The sequence below is a fragment of the Lichenostomus cassidix genome, unplaced genomic scaffold, assembly GCF_008360975.1.
Source record: "Lichenostomus cassidix isolate B80296 unplaced genomic scaffold, HeHo_3.0 HiC_scaffold_36, whole genome shotgun sequence".
NCBI lineage: Eukaryota > Metazoa > Chordata > Aves > Passeriformes > Meliphagidae > Lichenostomus > Lichenostomus cassidix.
The window spans coordinates 1,180,137-1,203,548 of record NW_028147270.1 but is presented as its reverse complement, the minus strand read 5'-3'; the positions used below and the strand labels follow the sequence as shown (position 1 = coordinate 1,203,548).

The 23,412-nt window shown below is 45.9% G+C and overlaps 1 protein-coding gene and 1 long non-coding RNA gene across 3 annotated transcripts in view; one reads left to right on the top strand and one right to left on the bottom strand.

Moving 5' to 3' along the window:
• Positions 1-1,851: 1,851 nt before the first annotated feature.
• LOC146423781 (branched-chain alpha-ketoacid dehydrogenase kinase-like) overlaps positions 1,852-23,412 on the bottom strand; it is a 29,825-nt gene continuing 8,264 nt past the window's right edge. Inside the window, exons 4-12 of the mRNA XM_085044485.1 lie at positions 20,021-20,131; positions 18,280-18,327; positions 16,343-16,462; positions 14,738-14,836; positions 12,909-12,982; positions 9,893-10,021; positions 8,210-8,299; positions 6,986-7,141; positions 1,852-2,880 (exon numbers count right to left, since the gene is read on the bottom strand). Coding sequence (XP_084900611.1) covers positions 2,736-2,880; positions 6,986-7,141; positions 8,210-8,299; positions 9,893-10,021; positions 12,909-12,982; positions 14,738-14,836; positions 16,343-16,462; positions 18,280-18,327; positions 20,021-20,131 — 972 coding nt within the window. The 3' untranslated portion in view covers positions 1,852-2,735. The remainder of the gene's footprint in view (positions 2,881-6,985; positions 7,142-8,209; positions 8,300-9,892; positions 10,022-12,908; positions 12,983-14,737; positions 14,837-16,342; positions 16,463-18,279; positions 18,328-20,020; positions 20,132-23,412) is intronic.
• On the top strand, positions 15,095-16,232 carry LOC146423782 (uncharacterized). 2 transcript variants are annotated; one of them, XR_014847326.1, is made up of 3 exons: positions 15,095-15,166; positions 15,375-15,409; positions 16,159-16,232. It is a non-coding gene; the product is annotated as an uncharacterized LOC146423782 (long non-coding RNA). The 2 variants fall into 2 exon arrangements; XR_014847327.1 differs by lacking the exon at positions 16,159-16,232 and adding an exon at positions 15,669-15,743 and having other exon boundaries at positions 15,375-15,454.

Here is a 23,412-nt window from a genome sequence, read left to right as displayed (position 1 = left end):
CTCCCAAAAATAGACTTTTGGGGTCATGAGGATGTCAATGATGATGATGAAGATGATGATGAAGATGATGATGAAGATGATGAGGAATTTTGGGTCAAAAAACTCCCAAAATGGACTTTTGGGCCTCCGTGGTGATGATGATGTCATTGATGACGAAGATGATGAGGAATTTTGGGTCAAAAAACCCCCAAAATGGCCTTTTGGGGCCATGATGATGATGATGATGATGAAGATGATGATGAAGAATTTTGGGGCAAATAAAGTCTGAAATGAACTTTTGGATGAAGATGATGATAAATTTTGGGTCAAAAAACCCAAAAATGGACTTTTGGGTCTCCATGGTGATGATGACGTCATCGATGACAATGCAGATGACAAATTTTGGGTGGAAAAACCCCAAAAATGGACTTTTGGGGCCATGATGATGATGATGATGAAGATGTCAATGATGATGATGAAGATGATGAGGAATTTTGGGTCAAAAAACCCCAAAAATGGCCTTTTGGGGCCACGATGATGATGATGATGATGATGATGATGATGATGAATTTTGGGTCAAAAAACTCCCAAAAATGGACTTTTGGGGCCATGATGATGATGATGAGGAAGATGATGAAGACGATGATGAATTTTGGGTCAAAAAACCCCAAAAATGGACTTTTGGGTCTCCATGGTGATGATGATGAAGAAGATGATGATGAAGATGATGATGATGATGATGAAGAATTTTGGGGCAAATAAAGTCTGAAATGAACTTTTGACTGAAGATGATGATAAATTTTGGGTCAAAAAACCCCAAAAATGGACTTTTGGGCCTCCGTGGTGGTGATGACGTCATCGACAATGATGAAGATGATGAATTTTGGGTCCAAAAAGTCCCAAAAATGGACTTTTGGGGCCATGATGATGATGATGATGATGAAGATGATGATGAAGATGATGATGATGAAGATGATGAACTTTGGGTCAAAAAACCCCAAAAATGGACTTTTGGGTCTCCGTGGTGATGATGACGTCACCGACGCTGATGAAGATGAGGAATTTTGGGTGGAAAAACCCCAATTTTGGGACTCTCGGATCACCCGCCCCGCCCCTCCCCCTCCCCCAATAAAGCCCCTCCCCCGTCACGGCCGCGCTTTAATTGGGCTAACGAGGAAATGCTAATTAGCCACACGGGGGGTGGGTGGGGGAGGGGCGGGGTGACCTTGACCTCCATGATGGTCAAATGTCCACTTTTGGTTCTCCTTGACCTCCATGATGGTCAAATGTCCACTTTTGGTTCTTCTTGATCATCAAGATGACCAATGTCCAGTTGGGGGGTTGACCTTGACCTCCATGATGGTCAGAAGTCCACTTTTGGTTCTCCTTGACCTCCACGATGACCAAAGTCCACCGTTGGGTTCTCAACTGGAGAACCTCAACAGGAAAAGTCCAACTTTGGAAGTTTCCCCATGGTTTTGATGACCAAAACCCAAATTTGGAAGTTTCTCCATAGTTTTGATGACCTCAAACCCCAATTTTTCGAGGTTTTAATGACCTCAAAGTCCAACTTTTGAAGGTTCTCCATGGTTTTGATGAACCAAAACCCACCTTTAGAAAGTTTTCCATGGTTTTAATGACCTCAAAGTCCAACTTTTGAAGGTTCTCCATGGTTTTCATGAACCAAACCCCAACTCCAGAAGGTTCTCCATGGTTTTTATGAACCAAACCCCAATTTTTCGAGGTTTTAATGACCTCAAAGTCCAACTTTCGAAGGTTCTCATGACCAAACCCCACCTTCGGAAGGCTCTCCATGGTTTTCATGAACCAAACCCAACTTTATAAGGTTCTCCATGGTTTTGATGACCAAACCCCAATTTTTCATGGTTTTAATGACCTCAAAGTCCAACTTCAGAAGGTTCTCAAGACCAAACCCACCTCCAGAAGGTTCTCCATGGTTCTGATGACCCCAAACCCACCTCCAGAAGGTTCTCCATGGTTTTTATGAACCAAACCCCAATTTTTCATGGTTTTAATGACCTCAAAGTCCAACTTTTGGAGGTTCTCAAGACCAAACCCACCTCCAGAAGGTTCTCCATGGTTTTAATAACCTCAAATCCCAATTTTTCAAGGTTCTCCATGGTTTTCATGAACCAAACCCCAACTCTAGAAGGTTCTCCATGGTTTTAATGACCTCAGAGTCCAACTCTATAAGGTTCTCCATAGTTTTCATGACCCAAACCCCAACTTTTGAAGTTTCTCCATAGTTTTGATGACCCAAAACCCCAATTTTTCAAGGTTCTCCACAGTTTTAATGACCTCAAAGTCCAACTTTTGAAGGTTCTCAAGACCAAACCCACCTCCAGAAGGTTCTCCATGGTTTTAATGACCTCAAAGTCCAACTTTTGAAGTTTCTCCATGGTTTTGATGACCCAAAACCCCAATTTTTCAAGGTTTTAATGACCTCAAAGTCCAACTCTATAAGGTTCTCCATGGTTTTGATGACCCCAAACCCCAACTTTTGAAGGTTCTCCATCGTTCTGATGACCCCAAACCCCAATTTTTCATGGTTTTAATGACCTCAGAGTCCAACTTTTGAAGGTTCTCAAGACCAAACCCACCTCCAGAAGGTTCTCCATGGTTTTTATGAACCAAACCCCAATTTTTCAAGGTTTTAATGACCTCAAAGTCCAACTTTTGAAGGTTCTCAAGACCAAACCCACCTCTAGAAGCTCCTCCACCCCCCAGGTGCCCGGCTAGATGCGGAAGCTCTCGGCCTTGCCGTCGATGTGCCGCAGGCGCAGGTAGACGTCGGTGCCGACGCCCTGCAGCGACTGCAGCACCAGCGAGCCGCCCAGGTACTCGGCGTAGGCGCGCGACGTCGGCAGCCCGAAGCCGAACCTGGCGGGGACAGAGGGGGTGCCGGAATGTTCCTGAAGGTTCCCGAAAAAATTCCCGAAAAATTCCCCAAAAAATCCCCCAAAAAATCACAAAAAAATTCCAAAAAATTCCCCAAAAAAATCACAAAAAATCACAAAAAATTCCCAAAAAATTCCCAAAAAATTCCCAAAAAAATTCCAAAAAAATTCCAAAAAGAATTCCCAAAAAATTCCCCAAAAAGTCCTGGAAAAATTCCCAAAAAAGTCCCAAAAAATTCCAAAAAATTCCCAAAAAATTCCCGAAAAAATTCCCAAAAAATTCCCTAAAAAATTCCCCAAAAAAACACAAGAAATCACAAAAAATTCCCAAAAAATTCCCCAAAAAATCCCAGAAAATTCCCCAAAAATTCCCCAAAAAATTCCCCAAAAATTCCCCAAAAATTCCCCAAAAATTCCCAAAAAATCCTAAAAATTCCCAAAAAAATCACAAAAAATTCCCCAAAAATTCCCCAAAAATTCCCCGAAAAATTAAAAAAAAAATTCCAAAAAATGCCCAAAAGAATTCCCAAAAATTCAAAAAAAATTCCAAAAAAATTCCAAAAAAATTCCAAAAAATTCCAAAAATTTCCAAAAAATTCCAAAAATTCCAAAAAGAATTCCCAAAAATTCTCCAAAAATCCCCAAAAAATCACAAAAATTCCCCAAAAATCCCCAAAAAATCACAAAAAATTCCCAAAAATCCAAAAAAAATTCCCCAAAAATTCCCCAAAAAATTCCCCAAAAAACCACAAAAAATCACAAAAAATTCCCAAAAAATTCCACAAAAAATCCCAAAATTAAAAAAATTTTTAAAAAATCCAAAAAAATTCCCCAAAAATTCCCAAAAAAATCCCAAAAAATTCCAAAAAAATTCCCGAAAAAATTCCTGAAAAATTCCCCAAAAAATTCCCAAAAAAATTCGATTTGGAGAGAGTGAAATAGCCCAAAATTCCACCAAAAATTGCTTCCAAATCCCCATAAAATGCCCCAAAATCGACTCCAAATAGCCCAAAATTCACCCCAAAGCCGAACCTGGGGGGACAGAGGGGGTTCCAGAATGTTCCTGAAGGTTCCCGAAAAAATTCCCCAAAAAATTCCCGAAAAATTCCCAAAAAAATTCCCCAAAAAATTCCCCAAAAATTCCACAAAAAATTCCCCAAAAAATCACAAAAAATTCCCAAAAAATTCCCCAAAAATTCCCCGAAAAAATCACAAAAAATTCCCAAAAAATTAAAAAATTCCCCAAAAATTCCCCAAAATTAAAAAAAATTCCCAAAATTCCCAATAAAAAAATTCCAAAAATTCCCCAAAAATTAAAAAAAAATTCCAAAAAATTCCCCAAAGAATTCCCAAAAAATTCCCTAAAAATTCCCGAAAAATTCCCAAAAAATTCCCTAAAAAATTCCCAAAAAATTCCCTAAAAATTCCCCAAAAAAACACAAGAAATCACAAAAAATTCCCAAAAATTCCCCAAAAATCCCAAAAATTAAAAAAATTTTAAAAAAATTCCAAAAAAATTCCCCAAAAATTCCCAAAAAAATCCCAAAAAATTCCAAAAAAGTTCCCAAAAAATTCCCAAAAAATTCCAAAAAATTCCCAAAAAGTTCCGTTTGGAGAGAGTGAAATATCCCTAAATCCCATTAAATCGGAAAAAAACCCCATAAAATAACCCCAAAGCCCGAAGCCGAACCTGGCGGGACAGAGGGGGTGCCGGAATGTTCCTGAAGGTTCCCGAAAAAATTCCCCAAAAAATCCCAAAAAATCTGGTTTGGAGAGAGTGAAATATCCTGAAATCCCATTAAATTGGAAAAAACCCTATAAAATATCCTGAAAATACTTTAAAATACCCTAAAAATCTCAAAAAATACTCCAAAAAATCCCATAAAATACCCCAAAAAGGTCATCAAATACTCCAAAAATGTCACTAAATAGCCCAAAATTCACCCCGAAGCCGAACCTGCCGGGACAGAGGGGATGCCGGAACGTTCCTGAAGGTTCCCAAAAAAATTCCCAAAAAATTCCCCAAAAAATCCCCAAAAATCCCCCAAATTTTGGCTCCTCACCCATACATGGCTCCAGCCTGCCCCCCAGCCTCCATCAGGGTCCAGAAATGACCCCAAAATCCCCAAAATCCCCTCTAAAATCCCCAAAAAATCACCCAAAAATCCCATAAAATCCCCAAAATTTCGCCAAAAATCCCCCAAATTTCACCCAAATTTCACCCAAATTTCCCCAAATTTCAGCTCCTCACCCGTGCATGGGCCCAGCCTGCCCTCCAGCCTCCATCAGGGTCTGGGGTCTGGAAGGGTCCCCAAGATCCCCAAAAATGACCCCAAATCTCTCTAAAATACCCCAAAAATCCCCCAAAATCCCCCAAAAATCACCTCAAATCTCTCTAAAATACCCCAAAATCACCCAAATTTTCCCAAATTTCCCCAATTTTGGGTTCCTCACCTGTGCATGGTGTTCAGGGTCCAGAAATTACTCCAAAAATCCCCAAAAATCACCCAAAAATCCCCAAAAATCACCCAAAAATCCCATAAAATCCCCAAAATTTCGCCAAAAATCCCCCAAATTTCGCCCAAATGTCACCCAAATTTCCCCAAATTTTGGCTCCTCACCCATGCATGGGTCCAGCCTGCCCCCCAGCCTCCATCAGGGTGCGGAAAGGTCCCCAAACCACCCCAAAATCCCCTCTAAAATCCCCAAAAATCCCATAAAATCTCCAAAATTTCCCCAAAAAAATCCCCAAAAATCCCCCAAATTTTCCCAAATTTCCCAAATTTTGGCTCCTCACCCGTGCATGGGCCCAGCCTGTCCCCCAGCCTCCATCAGGGTCCGGAAAGGTCCCCAAAATCCCCAAAAATGCCCCGAAAATCACCCAAAAATCACCAAAAAATCCCAGAAAATCTGCAAAATTTCGCCAAATTTCACCCAAATTTCACCGAAAATGACCCAAAATCCCCCAAATTTCCCAAATTTCTGTCCCTCACCCGTGCATGGGTCCAGCCTGCCCGCCAGCCTCCATCAGGGTGCAGAAATGACCCCAAAATCCCCAAAATTGCCCCGAGAATCACCAAAAATCATCAAAAAATCCCAAAAATCCCAAAAATTTCGCCAAAAATCCCCCAAATTTCACCCAAATTTTGCCCAAAATCCCCCAAATTTTCCCAAATTTCGGCTCCTCACCCATGCATGGGCCCAGCCTGCCCCCCAGCCTCCATCAGGGTCCGGAAGGGTCCCCAAAATCCCCAAAAATGACCCCAAAATCACCAAAAATCATCCAAAAATCCCGTAAAATCTCCAAAATTTCCCCAAAAAATCCCCAAAAATCACTGAAAAATCACCCAAATTTTCCAAAAATCCCCAAATTCGGGTCCCTCACCTGTGCATGGTGTTCAGAGTCCAGAAATTACTCCAAAAATCCCCAAAAATCACCCAAAAATCCCAGAAAATACCCAAAATTTCGCCAAAAATCCCCCAAATTTCACCCAAATTTCACCCAAAATCCCCCAGATTTTCCCAAATTTTGGCTCCTCACCCATGCATGGGCCCAGCCTGCCCCCCAGCCTCCATCAGGGTCCGGAAAAGTCCCCAAAATCCCCAAAAATCACCCAAAAATCCCAGAAAATCTCCAAAATTTCACCAAAAATCCCCCAAATTTCACCCAAATGTCACCCAAATTTCCCCAAATTTTCCCAAATTTCCCAAATTTCGGCTCCTCACTCGTGCATGGGCCCAGCCTGCCCCCCAGCCTCCATCAGGGTCCGGAAAGATCCCCAAAATCCCCAAAAATCATCAAAAAATCCCAGAAAAACTCCGAAATTTCCCCAAAAATCCCCCAAATTTCACCCAAATTTCACCCAAATTTTCCCAAAATCCCCAAATTTCGGCTCCTCACCCGTGCATGGGCCCAGCCTGCCCCCCAGCCTCCATCAGGGTGCGGAAAGGTCCCCAAAATCCCCAAAAATCATCAAAAAATCCCAGAAAATCTGCGAAATTTCGCCAAATTTCACCCAAATTTCACCCAAATTTCACCGAAAATGACCCAAAAATCCCCCAAATTTTCCCAAATTTCAGCTCCTCACCCATGCATGGGCCCAGCCTGTCCCCCAGCCTCCATGAGGGTCCGGAAGGGTCCCCCCAGGCGCGGGTCCTGGGCGCTGAGCTCGGCCGTGCTGAAGTGATATTCTGTCACCTTGTCCAGCAGCTCGTGGGGAATGCCACCGCCCCGGTCTGAGATGCTGCGGGGACATTTGGGGACATTTGGGACATTTGGGGACATTTGGGACATTTGGGGACATTTGGGGACATTTGGGGACATTGGGGACATTTGGGGACATTTGGGGACAGTGGGGACATTGGGGGAGATTGGGAACATTTGGGGACATTGGGGACATTTGGGGACAGTGGGGACATTTGGGACATTTGGGGATTGGGAACGTTGGGGACATTGGGGACATTTGGGGATGGTGGGGACATTTGGGGACATTTGGGGACAGTGGGGATGTTGAGGATGTTGGGGATGTTGGGGACATTGGGGACATTTGGGGACAGAGCAGGGGGGACATTGAGGGACTGGGGACACTGGAGACATTTGGGGGATTTGGGGACATTGTGGACATTTGGGGACATTGGGGATGTTGGCGACATTTGGGGGATTTGGGGACATTCGGGACATCAGGGACGGTGGAGTCATTGGGGACATTGGGGACATTGAGGTCAATGGGGGGATTGGGGACATTTTGGGGACATTGGGGTCATTGGGCAGATTGGGGTCATTGGGGGATTTGGGGACATTTGGGGACAGTTGGGGACATTGGGGACATTGAGGGGATTGGGGACATTGGGGACAGCATTGAGGACATTGAGTATGTTGGGGACATTTGGGGACATTTGGGGATGTTGGGGACATTAGAGACATTGGGGGCATTGGGGACAGAGCAGGGGACAGTGGGGGACGTTGGGGACATTGTGGGGATTAGGGGACATTGAGGATATTGTGGTCAGTGGGGACATTTGGGGACGTTGGGGACATTTGGGGACATGTGGGGACATTGAGGGCATTGGGGACACTGAGGACACCTTGATGACATCTTGGTCACGCTTTGGGAACATCTTGGTGCCACTCAGGTGCCACTCAGGTGACCCTCAGGTGACACAGGTGACACACAGGTGACCCTCAGGTGACACAGGTGACCCTCAGGTGACCCTCAGGTGACCCTCAGGTGACACAGGTGACCCTCAGTGACCCTCAGGTGACACACAGGTGACCCTCAGGTGTCCCCAGGTGACCCTCAGGTGACACTCACCGGATGACGAGGTCGATGTCGTTGTTGGCGATTGTCACCACGATGTCGGGGACGTTGTAGGGAGTGTCCAGGTGAGACTCCATGGTGGCCCTGGGTGGCACCAGTGTCACCTGAGTGTCACCTGGCAACACCTGGGACCCCAAAAACCACCCTGGGGACACTCAGGGACCCCAAAGTGTCACCTGGGACCCCAAAAACCACCCTGGGGACATCCTGGGGACATCCTGGGACCCCAAAGTGACACCTGGGGACACCCAGGGACCCCAAAAACCACCTTGGGGACACTCAGGGACCCCAAAGTGTCACCTGGGGACACCCAGGGACCCCAAAAACCATCCTGGGGACACCAAAGTGTCACCTGGGATCCCAAAAACCACCCTGGGGACACCTGGGGACACCTGGGGACACCTGGGGACACCTGGGGACACCTGGGACCCCAAAATCCACCCTGGGGACACTCAGGGACATCCTGGGATCCACTTCTGACACCCAAAATTCCCCAAAAATTCCCCCAAAATCCCCCAAAAATCCCAAAATCCCCCAAAAATTCCCCCCAAAATTCCCTCAAATCTCCCAAAATTCCCAAAAATCCTCCAAAAATCCTCCCAAATCTCCCAAATTCCCCCAAAATCCTCCTCAAATTTCCCCCAAAATTCCCCCAAATCTCCCAAATTTCCCCCAAAATTCCCAAAAAATCCTCCCAAATTCCAAAATTCCCCAAAATCCTCCTCAGATCTCCCAAATTCCCCCAAATCCCCTCAAAATCAAATTTCCCCAAAATCTCCCCAAAACCTCCCCAAATCTCCCCAAATTCTCCTAAACTCTCCCAAAAATCCCCCCAAACCCCCCAAAATCCCTAAAACCCCAAAACTCCCCAAAATCCCCCAAAAATCCTCCCAAATCTCCCCCAAAATCCCCCAAATCCTCCCAAAACTCCCCAAAACTCCCCAAAATCCTCCTAAATCTCTCCCAAACTCCCCAAAATCCCCCAAATCCTCCCAAAACTCCCCCAAAAATCCCCAAAACTCCCCAAATCCCCAAAAATCTTCCCAAACTCCTCAAAATCCCCCAAAATCCTCCCAAATCCTCCCAAAATCCCAAAATCCTCCTCCCCCAAAATCTCCTCCAAAAATCCCCCAAAACTCCCCAAAATTCCCCAAATCCCCAAAACTCCCAAAATTCCCCAAAAATCACCCAAAACTCCCCCAAAATCCCCCAAATCCCAAAACTCCCAAAATCTTCCCAAAACTCCCCAAAATCCCCCAAAATCCCAAAATCTCCCTAAATCCCCAAAATCCCCAAAATCCCCAAAATCTCCCAAATTCCCCAAAATCCCCAAAATGCTCCCCAAATCTCCCCCAAATCTCCCCCAAAACTCCCCAAAATCCCCCAAATCCTCCCAAACCCCCCAAAATCCCCAGAACTCCCCAAAAATCCCCCAAATCTCCCCAAAATCCCCAAAACTCCCCAAAAATCCTCCCAAAACTCCCCAGAACTCCCCAAAAATTCCCAAAAATCACCCAAAACCTCCCAAAACTCCCCAAAATCTCCCCAAATCTCCCAAACTCCCCAAATCTCCTGAAATTCCCCTCAAATCCCCCAAAAATCCTCTCTAAATCCCCCCAAAATCCCCAAAACTCCCCAAATTCCCCCAAATTCTCCCCAAAAACCCTCCCCAGGTACCTCATGGCGTTCTTGAGCAGCTCAGGTAACACGTAGTCCAGCGGCAGCGGGATGAACGGGAAGCGAGCGGCGACGTGGCCGTTGATCCGAACCCGCGGGGCGTTCCCGTACTGGTGCTCACAGAGCCTCCTGGACAGGTGTGACAGGGGTGTGACACACCTGAGTGACACCTGTGACACACCTGTGATACACCTGAGTGACCCTCTGATAGCCTAATGTCACCCAATGTCACTGCTGTGCCATGGCCGTTGATCCGAACCCGCGGGGCGTTCCCGTACTGGTGCTCACAGAGCCTCCTAGACAGGTGTGGGACAGGTGTGACACACCTGAGTGACACCTGTGACACACCTGAGATACACCTGAGTGACCCTCTGATAGCCCAATGTCACTCAGTGTCACTCAGTGTCACTGCTGTGACGTGGCCGTTGATCCGAACCCGCGGGGCGTTCCCGTACTGGTGTTCACAGAGCCGCCTGGGACAGGTGTGGGACAGGTGTGTGACAGGTGTGACACACCTGAGTGACACCTGTGACACTCTCTGATAGCCTAATGTCACCCAATGTCACTCAGTGTCACTGCTGTGACGTGGCCGTTGATCCGAACCCGCGGGGCGTTCCCGTACTGGTGCTCACAGAGCCGCCTGGACAGGTGTGGGACAGGTGTGTGACAGGTGTGGGACAGGTGTGGGACAGGTGTGACACACCTGAGATACACCTGAGTCACCTACAGTCAGCTACAGTCACTCAGTGTCACTGCTGTGCCACAGCCATTCCCATATTGGTGTTCACAGAGACACATGGGACAGGTGGGACACACCTGAGTGACACCTGTGACACACCTGAGATACACCTGAGTGACCCTCTGATAGCCTAATGTCACTCAGTGTCACTGCTGTCCCATGGCCGTTGATCCGAACCCGCGGGGCATTCCTGTACTGGTGCTCACAGAGCCTCCTGGGACAGGTGGGACAGGTGTGAGACACCTGTGACACACCTGAGATACACCTGAGTCACCTACAGTCAGCTACAGTCACTCAGTGTCACTGCAGTGCCATGGCCGTTGATCCAAACCCGCGGGGTGTTCCCATACTGGTGCTCACACAACCTCCTAGACAGGTGTGTGACAGGTGTGACACACCTGAGATACACCTGAGTCACCTACAGTCAGCTACAGTCACTCAGTGTCACTGCTGTGCCACAGCCATTCCCATATTGGTGTTCACAGAGACACATGGGACAGGTGGGACACACCTGAGTGACACCTGTGACACACCTGAGATACACCTGAGTGACCCTCTGATAGCTTAATGTCACTCAGTGTCACTGCTGTCCCACAGCCATTCCCATACTGGAGTTCACAGACACACCTGGGACAGGTGTGACACACCTGTGACACACCTGAGTGACACCTGTGACACACCTGAGTGACCTCACAGTCACCTAGAGTCACCTACTGTCACCTACAGTCACTCAGTGTCACTGCTGTCCCACGGCCGTTCCCGTACTGGTGCTCATAGACACACCTGGGACAGGTGGGACACACCTGAGTGACACCTGTGACACACCTGAGATACACCTGAGTGACCCTCTGATAGCCTAATGTCACTCAGTGTCACTGCAGTCCCATGGCCATTGATCCGAACCCGCGGGGCGTTCCCGTATCGGTGCTCACATAATCGTCTAGGACAGGTGTGTGACAGGTGTGACACACCTGAGTGACACCTGAGTGACCCTCTGATAGCCTAATGTCACCCAATGTCACCCAGTGTCACTCAGTGTCACTGCAGTGCCACGGCTGTTGATCCGAACCCGCGGGGCGTTCCCGTACTGGTGTTCACACAACCTCCTAGACAGGTGTGGGACAGGTGTGTGACAGGTGTGTGACAGGTGTGAGACAGGTGTGACACACCTGAGTGACACCTGAGTGACCTACAGTCAGCTATTGTCACCTAGAGTCACCTGTTGTCAGCTACAGTCACTCAGTGTCACTGCTGTCCCGCGGCCGTTCCCGTACTGGTGCTCACAGACACACCTGGGACAGGTGTGATACACCTGTGACACACCTGTGACACACCTGAGTGACCTCACAGTCACCTAGAGTCACCTACTGTCACCTACAGTCACTCAGTGTCACTGCTGTCCCACGGCCGTTCCCGTACTGGTGCTCACAGACACACCTGGGACAGGTGGGACACACCTGAGTGACACCTGAGTGACACCTGTGACACACCTGAGTGACACCTGAGTCACCTGCAGTCACCTGGTCTCACCTCTGTCACCTCCTGTCACCCTCGCTGTTGCCATCCTGCTGTCACCTGTGTCACCTCTGTTGTCCCCAGGTGTGTCCAGGTGTGTCCGTAATGTCCCCAGGTGACCCCAGGTGTGTCCCAGGTGTCCTCAATGGCCCCAGGTGTATCTCAGCTGTGTCCCCAGGTGTATCTCAGCTGTCCCCAGGTGTGTCTCAGGTGTATCTCTGATGTCCCCAGGTGTCCCCAGGTGTCCCCAGGTGTCTCCCAGGTGTCCCCAGGTGTGTCTCAGGTGTCCCCAGGTGTATCTCAGCTGTCCCCAGGTGTCCCCAGGTGTATCCCCAATGTCCCCAGGTGTCCCCAGGTGTCCCCAGGTGTATCCCCAATGTCCCCAGGTGTCCCCAGGTGTGCCCAGGTGTGTCTCAGGTGTCCCCTGATGTCCCCAGGTGTGTCCCCAATGTCCCCAGGTGTCCCCAAGGTGTCCCCAGGTGTATCTCAGATGTCCCCAGGCATCCCCAATGTCCCCAGGTGTGTCTCAGGTGTCCCCAATGGCCCCAGGTATATCTCAGGTGTGTCTCTGATGTCCCCAGGTGTCCCCAGGTGTCCCCAGGTGTGTCTCAGGTGTCCCCAGGTGTGTCTCAGATGTCCCCAGGTGTGTCCCCAGGTGTGTCTCAGGTGTCCCCCATGTCCCCAGGTGTCCTTAATGTCCCCAGGTGTCCCCAAATGTCCCCAGGTGTGTCTCAGGTGTGCCCAGGTGTGTCTCAGGCTCACCTGGAGAAGTCGACCCATTTCTCGATGAGTTTTTTCGGGGAGAGCCGAGTGCAGATGATGCCGACGAAATCCGGCTGGGAATTGGGGAAAAATCGGGAAAAATCGGGAAAAATCCGTTAAAAAGTGGGGAAAATGGGGAAAAAATAGGGAAAATTGGGGAAAATGGGGAAAATTGGGAAAAATGGGGAAAGTGGGAAAAATCAGGGAAAAAAACAAGGAAAGAATGGGAGGAAAATGGGGAAAAACGGGGAAATTTGGGGGAAAAAGGGGAAAAGGGGAAAAAGGAGAAACAGAGAAGAAAAAGGGGAAAAAAATGGGGAAAAATGGGGGAAAATTGGGGAAAATGGGAAAAAATGGGGAAAATTGGGGAAAAAAACAAGGAAAAAATGTGGAAGAAACAGGAAAATTGGGGAAAAAAGGGGAAAAGGGAAAAAGGGAAAAAATAGGAGAAAAAATGGGGAAAAGGGAAAAAATAGGAAAATGGGGAAAAATGGGGAAGAAACAGGAAAAATTGGGGAAAAAAGGGGAAAAACGGAAAAAAGGGGAAAAAAGGAAAAAAGGGGAAAAAGGAAAAAATAGGAGAAAAAATGGGGAATAAAGGAAAAAATGGAAAAATGGGGAAAAATGGGGGAAAAAGGGAGAAAAAAGGGGAAAAAACAGGAAAGAAATGGAGAAAAATGGGGAAAAAACAGGAAAAAAAGGAAAGAAATTGGGAAAAAATGGGGAAAAATGAGGAAAAATGGGGAAAAATGGGGAAAAATGAAGAAAAAATGGGGAAAAATGGGGGAAAATGGGGAAAAAATGGGAAAAAATGGGAAAAAATGGGAAAAAATGAGGGAAAATGGGGAAAAAATGGGGAAAAATCCAGGAAAAATGGGGAAAAATGGGGGAAATGGGGAAAAATGGGGGAAAATGGGGAAAAATGGGGAAAAACAGAAAAATCCAGAAAAAAAAAGGAAAGGAATGGGGAAAGATGGGGAAAAATCCAGGAAAAATGGGAAAAAATGGGGGAAAATGGGGGAAAAACAGAAAAAAACAGGCAAAAAATGGGTCAAAAACAGGCAAAAAATGGTTCAAAAACAGGCAAAAAATGGGGAAAAACAGGTAAAAAATGGGGAAAAACAGGTAAAAAATGGGGGAAAAACAGGCAAAAAATGGGGAAAAACAGGTAAAAAATGGGGGAAAACCAGGCAAAAAATCCTGTGGCAAAAATGGGGGGAAAAAGGGAAAATATGGGAAAAATAATGAAGGGAAATGGTGTTTCTATAGGGGATCTATAGGATCTATGGGGTTTCTATGGGGTTTCTATAGGGTTTCTATGGGGTTTCCATAGGTTTCTATGGGGTTTCTAAAGGAACACACCTGTGCCCAGGTGAGCTCACCTTGTCCTCGTGCAGCGCCAGGTGAGGAGCTGCTAACATCCTATTGGGATCTATGGGGTTTCTATAGGGTTTCTATAGGATCTATAGGATTTCTATGGGGTTTCTATAGGGTTTCCATAGGTTTCTATGGGTTTTCTCTAAGGACACACCTGTCCAGGTGAGCTCACCTTGTCCTCGTGCAGCGCCAGGTGAGGAGCTGCTAACATCCTATGGGGTTTCTATGGGGTTTCTATAGGGTTTCTATAGGATCTATAGGGTTTCTATAGGGGATCTACAGGTGATGTCACACCTGTCCAGGTGAGCTCACCTTGTCCTCGTGCAGCGCCAGGTGAGGAGCTGCTAACATCCTATGGGGTTTCTATGGGGTTTCTATAGGGTTTCTATAGGATCTATAGGGTTTCTATAGGGGATCTACAGGTGATGTCACACCTGGCCAGGTGAGCTCACCTTGTCCTCGTGCAGCGCCAGGTGATGAGCTGCCAACATCCTCATGCCCAGGCGTGACGTCAGCGTCTTGTCCAGGAACGGCCGCAGGAGGCGCTCGTCCTGCAGGACAGGTGAGTTACCTGGGCCAGGTGAGTTACCTGTCTCAGGTGTGTCCCAGGTGAGTTACCTGTGTGTCCCAGGTGTGTTACAGGTGAGTTACCTGTCTCAGGTGTGTCCCAGGTGTACCTCAGGTGTGTCCCAGGTGTGTTACCTGTCTCATGTGTGTTACACGTGTGTTACCTGCCCTAGGTGTGTTACCTGTCTCAGGTGTGTCCCAGGCGAGTTACCTGTCCCCACTGAGTTACCTGTCTCAGGCATGTTACCTGTCCCAGGTGTGTTACAGGTGTGTTACCTGTCTCAGGTGTGTTACAGGTGTGTTACCTGTCCCAGGTGTGTTACCTGTCCAGGAACGGCCGCAGGAGGCGCTCGTCCTGTGGGACAGGGGAGTTACCTGTGTGTGCCAGGTGTGCTCAGGTGTGTTACCTGCCCCAGGTGTGTTACCTGTCCCAGGTGTGTTACCTGTCCAGGAATGGCCGCAGGAGGCGCTCGTCCTGTGGGACAGGTGAGTTGCCTGGGCCAGGTGAGTTACCTGTCTCAGGTGTGTCCCAGGTGTACCTCAGGTGTGTCCCAGGTGTGTTACCTGTCTCAGGTGAGTTACCTGTCCCAGGTGTGTCCCAGGTGAGTTACCTGTCTCACGCGTGTTACACATGTGTTACCTGTCTCAGGTGTGTTACCTGTCTCAGGTGTGTTACAGGTGTTTTACCTGTCTCAGGTATGTTACAGGTGTGTTATCTGTGTCAGGTGAGTTACCTGTGTGTGCCAGGTGTGTTACAGGTGTGTCCCAGGTGAGTTACCTGTCTCAGGTGTGTTACAGGTGTGTTATCTGTGTCAGGTGTGTTACCTGTTCAGGAACAGCCGCAGGAGGCGCTCGTCCTGTGGGACAGGTGAGTTACCTGTGTGTCCCAGGTGTGTTACAGGTGTGTCCCAGGTGAGTTACCTGTCCCAGGTGAGTTACCTGGATGTGTCTCCTGCACTCCCTCAGCCCCTCAGCCAGCAGAGTGTGTAACTCAGGTGAGTTACCTGTCCCAGGTGTATCCCAGGTGTATCTTAGGTGTATCCAGGTGTGTTTACCTGTCCCAGGTGTGTTTACCTGTCCCAGGTGAGTTACCTGGATGTGTCTCCTGCACTCCCTCAGCCCCTCGGCCAGCAGAGTGTATGTGTCACAGGTGAGTTACCTGTCCCAGGTGTATCCAGGTGTATCACAGATGATGTTTACCTGTATCTCAGGTGTGTTTACCTGTCCCAGGTGAGTTACCTGGATGTGTCTCCTGCACTCCCTCAGCCAGCAGTGTGTGTAACTCAGGTGTGTTTACCTGTCCCAGGTGTGCTCAGGTGAGTTACCTGGATGTGCCTCCTGCACTCCCTCAGCCCCTTGGCCAGCAGAGTGTGTATCACAGGTGTGTCTGTCTATCCCAGGTGTATCTCAGGTGTATCCCAGATGATGTTTACCTGTCCCAGGTGTGTTTACCTGTATCTCAGGTGAGTTACCTGTCCCAGGTGAGTTACCTGGATGTGTCTCCTGCACTCCCTCAGCCCCTCGGCCAGCAGAGTCACAACATCCTTGTGATCTTCCAGCAGCTGCCGCAGCAGAGCGCAGTACTGCGCCTCATCCGAGCGCACCTGGATCTGCAGGTGAGACAGGTATGGGACAGGTGAGACAGGTGAGATAGTACTGAGCTTGGTCTGAGAGCACCTGGATCTGCAGGTGAGACAGGTATGGGACAGGTGAGACAGGTGAGATAGTACTGAGCTTGGTCTGAGCGCACCTGGATCTGAGACAGGTGAGACAGACAGGTGAGACATGGACAAGTGAGACACAGACATAGTACTGAGCTTGGTCTGAGAGCACCTGAATCTGGACAGGTGAGACAGGTGAGATATGGACAGGTGAGACAGGTGTGATACACACAGTACTGAGCTTGGTCTGAGCACACCTGGATCTGGACAGGTGAGACAGGTGAGACACACAGGTGAGACATGGACAGGTGAGACAGGTGAGACACACATAGACAGTACTGAGCTTGGTCTGAGCGCACCTGGATCTGGACAGGTGAGACAGGTGAGACACACAGACACAGTACTGAGCCTCATCGGAGCACACCTGGATGTGCACAGGTGAGACAGGTATGGGACAGGTGTGACAGGTGAGACAGGTGAGACACTCAGTACTGAGCCTCGTCTGAGTGCACCTGGATCTGTACAGGTGAGACAGGTGAGACACACAGACAGTACTGAGCTTGGTCTGAGAGCACCTGGATCTGCAGGTGAGACAGACAGGTGTGACATGGATAGGTGAGACAGGTGAGATATGGACAGGTGAGACAGGTGTGGCAGGTGGGAGAAGTGAGACAGGTGACACAGGTAACTCTCATGTGTAACTCTCAGGTGTGCCTCAGGTAACTCACAGGTAACTCACAGGTAACTCACAGGTAACTAACAGGTAACTCTCAGGCATGACACAGACAGGTGACACAGGTAACTCACAGGTATGACACACACAGGTAACTCACAGGTGTAACACACACATAGGTGTGACACACTCAGGTGTGACTCTCAGGTGTAACACACACAGCACAGGTGTAACTCACAGGTAACTCTCAGGTAACACTCAGGTGTGTCACACACAGGTATAACTCTCAGGTGTGTCACACACAGGTAACTCTCAGGTGCAACACACACACAGGTGTGGCACTCAGGTGTGACTCTCAGGTGTAACACACAGGTATGACAGACAGGTGTGTCACTCACAGGTAACTCTCAGGTAACTCTCAGGTGTGACACACACAAGTGTGACACACTCAGGTGTGACACACACAAGTAACTCTCAGGTGTAACACACACAGGTGTAACACACTCAGGTGTCACACACAGGTAACTCTCAGGTAACTCTCAGGTGTAACACAGGTAACTCTCAGGTGTGACTCAGGTGACACAGGTCACTCACAGGAAACTCTCAGGTGTAACACACACAGGTGTGACACACACAGGTAACTCACACAGGTAACTCTCAGGTGTGACACACACAGGTGTAACACACGCACAGGTGACACAGACAGGTGACACACACAGGTCACTCACAGGTAACTCTCAAGTGTGACACAGACAGGTAACTCTCAGGTGTAACTCTCACGTGTAACACACACAGGTGTAACACAGGTAACACCCAGGTAACTCCCAGGTAACTCACACAGGTAACTCTCAGGTAACTCTCAGGTGTAACACACACAGGTGTAATTCACACACAGGTGTAACTCTCAGGTGACTCTCAGGTAACACAGACACAGGTGTAACACACACAGGTAACTCACAGGTAACTCTCAGGTGTAACACACACAGGTGACACTCAGGTGTGACTCTCAGGTGTAACACACAGAGGTAACTCTCAGGTGTGTCACTCACAGGTAACTCTCAGGTAACTCTCAGGTAACTCAGGTGAGACTCACCGGCGGGAAGTCGCTGAGTTTCTGGAAAGCTCTGATGTACAACTCGTGCTGAGAGAGAGAGAGAGAGAGAGAGAGTCACACCTGAGAGTGCTGGGAATTTGGGGATTTCGGGGATTATTTCGGGAATTATTCGGGAATTCTGGGAATTTCAGGAACTTTGGGAATGCTAGGAATTTCGGGGATTTCAGGAACGTTGGGAATTTGGGGAATTCTGGGACTTATTTGAGAATTTCGGGCATTTCAAGAATTCTGGGAATTTGGGGGATTTTTTGGGAATTCCAGGAATTTCAGGAATTTCAGGCATTCTGTGAATTTTGGGAATTTGGGGGATTTCGGGAATTCTGGGCATTTCAGGGCGTTTTGGGAATTCCAGAAATTCTGGGATTTTTTTTGGAATTTCAAGAATGCTGGGAATTTTTGGAATTCTGGGAACTTTGGAAATTTTGGGAATTTCAGGATCCCACAGAGAATTTTGGGATTCCCCCTGGAATTCTGGGGCTCCAAAATCCCCAAATTTTCACAGATTTTTTCCCCAGAATTTCCTATTTCCGTGGGAATTTCGCGATTTTCACTCCCAAAATTTCACATTTTTTTCCCAAAATTTCGGGAATTTTCCCCAAAATTTTGGGCATTTGAGGAATTCCAGAAGTTTATGGAGCTCACCACGTGCAGAACGTCTCCAAAATCCTCAAATTTTCACATTTTCCCCCCAAATTTTCGTATTTTTTCCCCAAATTTTCACATTTTTCCCCCAAATTTTCACATTTTCCCCCCAAAATTTCACTTTTTTTCCCAAATTTTTGGGATTTTTCCCCAAAATTTTGGGAATTTTGGGAACTCACCACGTGCAAGATGGTTGGATTTCACCCAAAAATACACCAAAATTCCCAAATTTTCACTTTTTTCCCCCAAATTTTCACATTTTTCTGGGAATTTCGCGATTTTCGCTCCCAAAATTTCACATTTTTTTCCCAAAATTTCGGGAATTTTCCCCAAAATTTTGGGAATTTGAGGAATTCCAGAAGTTTATGGAGCTCACCACGTGCACAACGTCTCCAAAATCCCCAAATTTTCATATTTTCCCCCCAAATTTTCACATTTTTCCCCCAAATTTTCACTTTTTTCCCCCCAAAATTCCAGGGTTTTTCCAAAATTTTCAGGATTTCCCCCCAAAAATTTCGGGAATTTGGGGAATTTCAGCCTCACCACATGCAGAACGTCTCCAAAATCCCCAAAATTTCATATTTTCCCCCAAATTTTCGCATTTTCCCCCCAAATTTTCGTATTTTTCCCCCAAATTTTCACATTTTCCCCCCAAAATTTCACTTTTTTTCCCAAATTTTTGGGATTTTTCCCCAAAATTTTGGCAATTTTGGGAACTCACCACGTGCAAGATGGTTGGATTTCACCCAAAAATACACAAAAATTCCCAAATTTTCATATTTTTCTGGGAATTTCGCGATTTTCGCTCCCAAAATTTCAGGGATTTCGCCCCAAATTTTTGGGATTTCCCCCAAAAAATTTCGGGAATTTTGGGATTTTCAGCCTCACCACATCCAAAAAGTCTCCAAAATCCCCAAATTTTCACATTTTCCCCCCAAATTTTCGCATTTTTCCCCCAAATTTTTGCATTTTTCCCCCAAATTTTCACATTTTTCCCCCAAATTTTCGCATTTTTCCCCCAAAATTTTGGGATTTTCCCCAAAATTTTGGGAATTTTGGGAATTTTGGGAATTCTCACCACGTGGAGGATGGTTGGGTTGCAGCCGATGATGAAGGGAAGGTTCCGGAAGCCTTGGATCCGATGGGCGATTCTCACCGGCAGCTCCTGCTGCAGATACCTGGCGCTTTTCTGGGGGAAAATCCCAAATTTTGGGTCATTTCCGGGAGTTTGGGAATGGCTGAGACTTCCCATGGATTTTGGGGATTTTTTGGGGATTTTTTGGGATTTTTTTGGGGATTTTTGGGGGATTTTTTTGGGGATTTTTTGGGGATTTTTTTTGATTTTTTGGGGATTTTTTGAGGATTTTTTGGGGATTTTTTTGGATTTTTTTTTTATTATTTTTTTATTTTTTTCCTATTCAAAAATTTGGGATTTTGGGGGATTTTTTGGGAATTTTTGGGATTTTTTTGGATTTTTTGGGGATTTTTGGGATTTTTTGGATTTTGGGGGATTTTTGGGGATTTTTTGGGATTTTTTTGGGGATTTTTTGGGATTTTTTTCCTATTCAAATATTTTTGGGGATTTTTGGGGATTTTTTTTGGATTTTTTCTGATGAAATATTTTGGATTTTGGGGATTTTTTGGGATTTTTTGGGGATTTTTGGGGATTTTTTCTGATGAAATATTTTGGATTTTGGGGATTTTTTGGGGATTTTTTGGATTTTTTGGGGGATTTTTTTTGATTTTTGGGTATTTTTTTCTGCTGAAATATTTGGGATTTTTTTGATTTTTTTCTGCTGAAATATTTGGGATTTTGGGATTTTTTTTTTGGTTTTTTCCTATTCGAATATTCTGCAGCTCCTGCTGCAGATACCTGGCGCTTTTCTGGGGGAAAATCCCAATTTTTGGGTAAATTCCGGGATTTTGGGAATGGCTGAAAGTTTTGAGGAGTTTTGGGGATTTTTTGGGAATTTTTGGGGATTTTTTGGGGATTTTTTTGGGAATTTTTGGGGATTTTTTTGGATTTTTTGGGGATTTTTTTGGATTTTTTGGGATTTTTTTTTATTTTTTTCCTATTCGAAAATTTGGGATTTTGGGGATTTTTGGGATTTTTTTGGATTTTTTCTGATGAAATATTTTGGATTTTGGGGATTTTTTGGGATTTTTTCCTATTTAAATATTTGGGATTTTTTGGGGATTTTTTGGGTTTTTTCTTCTCCTAAAACTACAAAATTTTCTGGGGGAAAATCCCAATTTTTGGGTAAATTCTGGGATTTTGGGAATGGCTGAGATTTTTGGGGAGTTTTGGGGATTTTTTTGGAATTTTTGGGGATTTTTTTTGGATTTTTTTGGGATTTTTTGGGGATTTTTGGGATTTTTTTGGGATTTTTTTGGGATTTTTTTGGATTTTTTGGGATTTTTTTGGTTTTTTTCCTATTCAAAAATTTGGGATTTTTGGGGATTTTTGGGATTTTTTGGGATTTTTTCTGATGAAATATTTGGGATTTTGGGATTTTTTGGGTTTTTTCTATTTAAATATTTGGGATTTTTTTTGGATTTTTTGGGTTTTTTCTTCTCCTAAAACTACAAAATTTTCTGGGGGAAAAATCCCATTTTTTGGGTCATTTCTGGGATTTTGGGAATGGCTGAGAGTTTTGGGGATTTTTGGGGATTTTTGGGGATTTTTGGGGATTTTTTCCCCATTCCCAAATCCTCCCAAAATCCCCCAAATTTTTGGAAATTCCTCTCAAAATCCTCCCAAATTCCCCTCAAAATCCTCCAAAATTCCCCAAAATTCCCCCCAAAATTTCAGGAAATTACCCCAAATTTCCCCCAAAATTCCCTCCAAAACCCCCAAAATTCCCCAAATTTTTGGAAATTCCTCTCAAATTTCCTTCCAAATTCCCCAAAATTCCCTCCAAATCCCCCAAATTTTGGGAAAATTCCCTCCAAAATCCCCAAAATTTTGGGAAATTTCCCTCCCAACTCCCCCAAATCTCCCCAAAATCCCCAAATCCCTCCCAAAATTCCCCAAATTTTGGGAAATTCTCCTTAAATTCCTCCCAAAATTCCCCTCAAAATTCCCTCCCAAACCCCCAAAATTTTGGGAAATTTCCCCAAAAATTTCAGGAAATTTTCCCAAATTTCCCCCCATTTTTGGAAATTCCTCTCAAAATCCCCCCAAATTCCCTCAAAATTTCCCCAAAATTCCCTCCAAACTCCCAAAATTTCCAAATCCTCCCAAAATCCCCCAAATTTTTGGAAATTCCCCTTAAATTCCCTTCAAAATTCCCCAAAATTCCCTCCAAAACCCCCAAAATTCCCTCCAAAACCCCAAAAATTTCAGGAAATTTCCCCAAAATTTTGGGTAATTTCCCTTAAATTCCTCCAAAACCCCCAAAATATCAGGAAATTCCCCTCAAAATCCCCCCAAATTCCCTTCAAAACTCCCAAAATTTTGGGAAAATTCCCTCCAAAACCCCCAAAATTTCCCCAAAATTCCCTCCAAACTCCCAAAATTCCCAAACCCTCCCAAAATCCCCCAAATTTTTGGGAATTCCTCTCAAAAGCCTCCCAAATTCCCCTCAAAATCCTTCGAAATTCCCCAAAATTTCAGGAAATTTCCCAAAAAATCCCTCAAAATCCTCCCAAAATTCCCCAAATCCCCCAAATTTCCCAAAAATTCCTCTCCAAATCCTTCAAAAATCCCCAAAATTCCCTCCAAAACCCCCAAAAATTTCAGGAAATTTCCCCAAAATTCCCTCAAAACTCCCCAAATTCCCCAAATCCTCCAAATTTTTGGAAATTCCTCTCAAAATCCCCCCAAATTTCCCTCAAAATCCTTCAAAATTCCCTCCAAAACCCCCAAATTTTCGGGAAATTTCCCCCAAAATTCCCTTCAAATCGCCCAAAATTCCCCAAATTTTTGGAAATTACCCTTAAATTCCTCCCAAATTCCCCCAAATTTTTGGAAATTCCTCTCAAAATCCTCCCAAATTCCCCCAATAATCCTTCAAAATTCCCCTAAAATTCCTTTCAAAAACCTCCAAAATTTCAGGAAATTTCCCCCAAATTTCCCCCAAAATTCACTCCCAATCCCCCAAAATCCCCTCTAAACTCCCAAAATTCCCCGAAATCCCCCAAATTTTCGGAAATTCCCCTCAAATTTCCTTCAAAATTCCCCAAAATTCCCTCCAAAACCCCCAAAATTTCAGGAAGCCTTTCAAAATTCCCTCCAAACCCTGGCCTTCAAAATTCCTCCCTATCCCCCCCCCAAAATTTCAAAATTCCCCAAATTTCCCCCTGAAATTCCCAAAATTCCCCTCAAAACTCCATCATTTCCCCCAAAATCCCCTCCAAAATTCCATAATTCTCCCTGAAATTCCAAAAACTCCTCCAAAAGTCCCACCTAAAATTCCAAAATTCCCAAATTCCCTGAACCTCCCAGAATTCCCCCAAAATCCCCCTAAA